The sequence below is a fragment of the Protobothrops mucrosquamatus genome, unplaced genomic scaffold (genome assembly GCF_001527695.2).
Source record: "Protobothrops mucrosquamatus isolate PMUCROS unplaced genomic scaffold, P.Mucros_1.0 scaffold5, whole genome shotgun sequence".
NCBI classification, from domain to species: domain Eukaryota; kingdom Metazoa; phylum Chordata; class Lepidosauria; order Squamata; family Viperidae; genus Protobothrops; species Protobothrops mucrosquamatus.
The window spans coordinates 1541774-1549040 of record NW_015386392.1 but is presented as its reverse complement, the minus strand read 5'-3'; the positions used below and the strand labels follow the sequence as shown (position 1 = coordinate 1549040).

The window sequence follows — 7267 nt, the reverse complement described above, 5'->3', positions numbered from 1 at the left end:
CCGCCGCCGCCTACCCGACCGCGCCGCCGCTGCCTACCCGACCGCGCCACCGCCGGTTAGAATATTTTTTTTCTTTTTTTTTGTCCTCTAAAAATGATGTGCGTCTTATGGTCAGGTGCGTCTTATGGTGCGAAAAATACGGTAGGTTGTTGCACTTCCTGTTGCTAATTCTTTCTCCTCCTCTTGCTGTTTGTAGGAGCTGGTGGGAAGCAATCCTCCACAAAGGAACTGGAAAGGAATTGCAATTGCTCTACTTGTGATTCTGGTTATCTGCTCCTTGATTGTCACTTCTGTTATCTTGCTGACACCAGGTATTTATATAATCTTTGGCTTTTGTTGCTGCTGTTGTTCTAATTTCAGAATCTTCTTAAAGGCATTTTAAAAAGGCAGAGACCTGATTATATTCAGTTGGGCTGAGAGATCAATCTTATCATGAGAATATCTAAGTCCTGTTCTCTTAAGCCCTGTTAATCTTCAATAAAAGGTCGGATTTTCTTTAAAATCTTTCTTTTTCTTTAAAAAAAATAATAATATCAAGAATATACATGCGTATATCGAAGAATCGTAAGTATCCATATCTATATGAAAAGAACTGCTCAAATGAGATAGCAACTGATCTTTCCAGACAGTCCTCAACATATAACCACAATTGGAAAAAGAATTTCAGGCATTAATTGTTGGGGTCATAAATCGAGACACACATATGACCAGCCCCAATTTTTCTGACTGTTTTTACAGTGATCATTAAGCAAATCAAATTAAACTGATCCAATCTCTAAATGGGTGTGTGTTTTCCCCAGAAACTTGCAAAAAAAAAGTTACAATCATGCTCATGTCACTACAGGGCACTGCAACCAGTTGTAAATGCAAGTCAGTTGCCATGCTGAAATGCAGTCATGTGACTACAGGGTAACTTTGTTTGTTTATTTATTAAATTTATTTCACCATAGGAAACTCTGGGCAGCCTTTGTTGACTGAAAGTGCATTGCAGGCCATAAAGCCCTGTTTTTGAGGCCATTATAAGTTCAAATAGTCATTAAATGATTAATCATAAACCAAGGATTGTAACATATGTCTCCCTAAAACATACATCCAAATGAGATCCACTATCACTTAACAGAGCCCTTTAAACTACCTGCCTTTGATTTTTACCTGGAAATTGAGATCTGCTTGTGATTTGCCTTTTGTATACCTACTTTTCTTGTTTCCTTCCCTTCCTTACTAAGATCATCAAGTGCCTTAGCAAACATTTGGTAATTTGTCTGGATCTCCTCTTTCTCACTCATCCAAGGTCCCAAATATCGCCTTAAACGATTCAATTATAGGTCACCCCTCAATTTGAAGATCAATATTAGAAGTAACTGCTCAACCTTAAATGCACTTCCATGCATTTCCAAATCAAAATATTTAAAATCCACGTTCTTGTATCAAATGATTGAAGGAGTGTTATGCCCCTGAGCATATTTCCCATTGTTTATACTTTTACTTGTTATGCAGGCCACACACATCCCTATTTAAAGATGCCATAAACAGTTTCCTTTGAGCCAATTAATGGAGAGGAAAATGGCTTTTCACTTCAGTAGTCCCAAAGTACTTCAGCCACTTAAGATTCAGACATGAAGCCTGCTTTATTTCATTAATAGGCACACAAACTGCAATTTGTACTACATGCTAATGGTTTAGTTCTAAGAGCGATTGCCAACACACTAATCAAAGCGAAGGGAAGGACTATGCAAATCAAAGCAGGACATCACAGCAAGAATGAAAGGGCTATGCAAATTAAATCACAGCACCTATGCAAATGAAGGCATGGTATCAGAGGAGTTACAAATGGGCTATGCCCATGAAAGCACCGAGAGTTTTTGTACACCTGTCAGATGAGGCAGAACCATCTCTACACTAATCTCTTGGCTCATTGGCGACACCTGACAGAGCAAGGAACAAATGAATTATAAACCAGCATATAGGAATCTGTAGATTTTTTTTCAGATGATCTACTACCTCATTAAATCATATCCTATGGAAGGTAAGTTTAAGATGCTTTCTCAAATGACATTTTTGACTCAGACTCATGTTTTCTTTGGCTGACCATAGTCTTGATTGTGGCTTGTCCTCCAGATCCTCAAGGTTATTCTTACAACCAATTACAGGCTTGTACTATTAGACTGATGTAATTCTCCATGGAAGAAACACATAACATCTGGTCTGATCCATTGCTGGCTTTTTCTATATATTTATATTGGGCTTATATAAAGCCTAGAGTGAGGTCAAGCCTTAAATTATTTGACTGTGATATACCAAGTAATAAGACTATTATCACATGCATCTCCTACAATAACTTCAAAGATCCATCTTTCATTATCTGCAAACACAGATCCTTACTTAGTGGCCATAGTTGAGACCAACAATTCCATCGCTAAGCAATACTATCACTAAGTGGTCTGTGACCATGACAGACTTAATGTCCTCACTTTTGTCATGGTCATTAAGAAAGACCTCATATGACTGCCACTTATGATGTTACTGCCAGCTTCTCCAATGACTCTGCTTGTCAAAAGCCAATTGTGAGGCACACAAATGTTCAATGACCATGGGATCCTGCCATGGTCATAAATGCCCACTGGCTATCAGGCAGCCAAATGTCCATGTGTCTGCAGGGTTGCTGGGACAGTCATAAATACAAAGACAAGTTGTAACATTGCTTTATTAGTGTGGTCGTGACTTCGGTTATTAAAGAAGGCAATCATTAAGCAAGGTCTACTTAGGAGAGCTCATACACTGGAATATTTAGGTACTTTAACCTCAATGATATTGTCAGCCCATTAGGTAAACCAGACAAGAAATCAACTCCACAGGAAGGCTAAAACTACGGTACTTTATTGAGATTGCCTATAAAACAGAACCTTGCAAATGTGATTGTTCTGTGCATTCTGCTTCTTATAGTTCATGAATCAGGGAAATGTCTTTTCTGAAGGATAGCTGGACATCCTAAACTTTAAAAATGTTTCAGCCCCTTTTGCTTAGGTTAGGGTTCCTGCATATCTCTCTAAAAGTAATTTCTCCTTACTGCCCAGGAATTCATTAATATCCCCTATCCAGACACTAAAATTGCCTTGAACCATGAGATGGGCAGTGTATAAATTTAATAAATATAAAACCGAGCCAGTTGCAAATGTTCTCTTGAAAAGCACCATTAGAACAATTAGCACCAGTTAGAACAATTAACCCATGGAACAACCTGCCTCCAGAAGTGGTGAATGCTCCAACACTGGAAGTATTTAAGAAGAGACTGGACAGCCATTTGTCTGAAATGGTGTAAGGTTCCTGCCTGAGCAGGGGGTTGGACTCGATGACCTCCAAGGTCCCTTCCAACATCATCATCATCATCATTATTATTATTATTATTATTATTATTATTATTATTATTATTATTATTATTATTATTACTACTACTACTACTACTACTACTACTACTACTACTACTACTATTATTATTATTATTATTATTATTATTATTATTATTATTATTATTATCTGCAAAGGACAAAGTTCATCCAATGCTAGGACAAGTCCCAGGAAGCAATGATGTATTTCCAATGAAATAGCCAAAGTGTCTTCTTGGAAAATAGCTAAATTTGGTGCCATAGCAATGACAATAAGCAGTGGTAGGTCTGAACACAATACAGATACAATTAGCTCCTGCTGTGAATAAGCTATTTCATCCAAAATCATTTGTGTTTTAACTCTATTTTTTTCTATCCTTTTGGTCTATGATTATAAATTCTTTAATAAATGGAAATACATGCTTATCTAGGAGACCTAAACCAAAATCCTTCCTAAATTAGAACTGGGCCATTTCTTTATAGCAGTGTTTCTAAATTTCAGCAATTTAATAAGTATAGATTTCAACTCCCATAATTCCTCAATTGGTATATTGGGGAATTCTGGAAAGTGAAGTCCACATATTTTAGAGCTGCTGAGATTGAAAAACACTATTTTATTGGACTCAGATGAATACAAGAATGTATGGAGGCTTTGTAACTCTCCAGAAACTTGTTCAGGAATACATGATAGAAAAAGGGGGAAAATAACAGAAAGAGATGGAGATGGAGAAGGAATAGGAATTAACAGTCTTAGGTTGGACATATAAAAGTCTTGCTGCCCCTAAACTGACTAAATTTGGTCTATTACAGCCATCTTATAAAATTACAGAACTTTTGCTTTGTTGTAAAAAAAATGAATATTTTATTTATTTAATGAACATTTTATTTATATTCATTTGTTGTATATGTCTATGGAGATTCTCAGTCATGGTTGTCTAAAAAGCACTTTTTCAAAGGCAACTGGACTTTGTTTTTCCATGGAGACGTTTTGTTTCTCATCCAAGAAGCTTCTTCAGTTCTGACTGGACTGAACTGAAGAAGCTTCTTAGATGAGAAGTGAAACGTCTTCAAGGAAAAACAAAGTCCAGTTGCTTTTGAAAAAGCATTTTTGGGATATTAATTTTCTATTCCTTTGGATTTTTATGACTAAATCCAACCAGACACAGAGCAAGTTACATAATCACAATTCAAATATCCCCAGTAGAACTTAAAATGAAGCAAATAAATGTCCATTGTAGGTAACACACATTAAAGAAGACCCTTGCTAACAATTAAAATCCACAATAAATGATACTATAAGTAGAAATATTAATATTCTATAAACAACCCCTTACCTCATCTTTATAACTGCATATCAATTATGTACAAAATGATATTCTATTCTCAAAAGACTTTTGCAACAGTTGGGTCCAAACACATGTAGTGACAGTCACCGGCCTCAAAATAACAGATGCAATCATTTTTAAATCCATTTTTAATCATAAAATATATAACTATGGAAGGCAAAATTTCTGATTTTCAATATGACCATTTCTATATTGTGGCTTTTAGGTCTATCAAAAAGTTTTAGAGCTAAAGTCAATGAAGATTCTCAGTCATCCAGGTAGAATTGAGGTAATTCTATTGGGGAAGAAACCCTGAGGTTGAAATACCCCTAAGAATTTTGGGAGTTGGTACATTCCAACGGCTCCCTGCCTATTCAGATTCCCCTCACCAACTTGCTCAGACCAAAGAAAAGCTGCTTGGATGGGCAGCAAAAAGTCTCAAACCAACAAGAAAATAAGCCCAGTTGGCATGACTAAATTTCCAGACAATTCTAGAGCTAGAGTTTAGTCTTCTATTATCATTGTTTTAAGACTAATTCAGATCTGACCTGTGGAAATATGACATTTGTTTTATGCAAAATGATTTTATAAGATGTTGCAAAACTACTGATTTTATTTTTATGGTTTCACAGATGCCCCTTATATTCATTCTGCCCTATTTTCACTCAATAATAATAATAATAATAAAGTTGGAAGGGACCTTGGAGGTCATCAAGTCCAACCCCCTGCTCAGGCAGGTAACCCTATACAAATGGCGGTCCAGTCTCTTCTTAAAAACTTCCAGTGTTGGAGCATTCACCGCTTCTGGAGGCAGGTTGTTCCACTGGTTAATTGTTCTCACTGTCAGGAAGTTTCTCCTTAGTTCTAGGTTGCTTCTCTCCTTGATTAGTTTCCACCCGTTGCTTCTTGTCCTGCCTTCAGGCGCTTTGGAGAATAGCTTGACTCCCTCTTCTCTGTGGCAGCCCCTGAGATATTGGAACACTGCTATCATGTCCCCCCTCGTCCTTCTCTTCATTAAACTAGACATACCCAATTCCAGCAACCTTTCCTTATATGTTTTAGCCTCCAGTCCCCTAATCATCTTTGTTGCTCTTCTCTGTACTCTTTCTAGAGTCTCAACATCTTTTTTACATCGTGGTGACCAAAACTGGATGCAGTATTCCAAGTGTGGCCTTACCAAGGCATTGTAAAGTGGTATTAATACTTCACGTGATCTTGATTCTATCCCTCTGTTAATGCAGNATATGTTTTAGCCTCCAGTCCCCTAATCATCTTTGTTGCTCTTCTCTGTACTCTTTCTAGAGTCTCAACATCTTTTTTACATCGTGGTGACCAAAACTGGATGCAGTATTCCAAGTGTGGCCTTACCAAGGCATTGTAAAGTGGTATTAATACTTCACGTGATCTTGATTCTATCCCTCTGTTAATGCAGCCTAGCACTCTGTTGGCTTTTTTGGCAGCTGCAGCTGAATGTTGTAAAGTTGTCTTGTGCTGGTTTGGTGGCAAAACACTTTCACTGACATCTTAATTGAGCCTTCTATATTGTGCTAATAAGTGCAATCCCGGCTTTTCTTCATACATTCCAAGTTGCAAATGGAAAAGATCTCTGCCAATTAGATCAATGATAATGCAATAAGGAGCTCTAACAAATCCCCATGTACATCTATGCAACATTGCTAATTCAGAAGGAAAATGGATAACTGGTCTCATTTGTTGAATGGGCAGGTAAATTGCAAATTAAACATAATGGATATTTCCCCCCTCTTGATTTACAGTTGAAGATAATAGTCAGTCTCAGAAGAAGAAAATTACAGTGGAAGATCTATTCAGCGAAGATTTCAAAATTCATGATCCAGAGGCTAAATGGATAAGTGGTAAGTCTTGCAATCACATATAAAAATAACTTCCTACACCATTTGTTTCAAGCACTTCTCTTGCCTGTGGTGTTTCACTGTATTTTTCAGCTGAGCAAAATTGTATAAAGAGATTCTGTATAAGTCAAACCTTTTTATCCAGTGAGCATAGTGATACCACAACTGGCAACATCTTCCCAATATTATGAAGCACAGCACACCCTTTGGGCTTTATAAATAATATGTCGCAAAGAGCTGAACTAGAAAACTTTATTTAATTTTTTTAAAAAGGCTATGCCTATTCTAGAGTAATACATTGAAAATGAAATATTCCATAGTTTAGTAGAAGCTAAACATTACTACAGTGAAACTAAGAAGTGTAAAAGCTTGTTATCTAGGTTTAACTGCAAAATGTCGAAGCAAAAAGGTTTTAATCTGGTGTCAAAAAGAGTATTATAATCAGAGTATGTCTCATAGGAACATATACCAAAGTATACATTGCAGAAACAGGGGCTGTTTTTGATTTGTTGATAGAACTGCTTTGGGGCTTGAGCTATTGGACAGAATTGTGAAGTTAAAACAAGAAAACTACCCAGAATTCCTTACAAGGACAGGAGACACAAAGTGGATAACATGAAACAGAATAAGAGACAGATTTGGATTATAGAATCTCCTCCTCCTCCTCCTCCTCCTCCTCCTCCTCCTC

General features: G+C 36.9%; 1 protein-coding gene across 1 annotated transcript in view; it reads left to right on the top strand.

Annotated features, from left to right (window-relative positions):
- The window catches only part of DPP6 (dipeptidyl peptidase like 6), a 362352-nt gene that overhangs the window by 215504 nt on the left and 139581 nt on the right, over positions 1 to 7267 (top strand). The window contains exons 2-3 of the mRNA XM_015832529.1: positions 197 to 311; positions 6484 to 6582. Of these exons, the coding sequence (XP_015688015.1) occupies positions 197 to 311; positions 6484 to 6582 (214 nt within the window). The remainder of the gene's footprint in view (positions 1 to 196; positions 312 to 6483; positions 6583 to 7267) is intronic.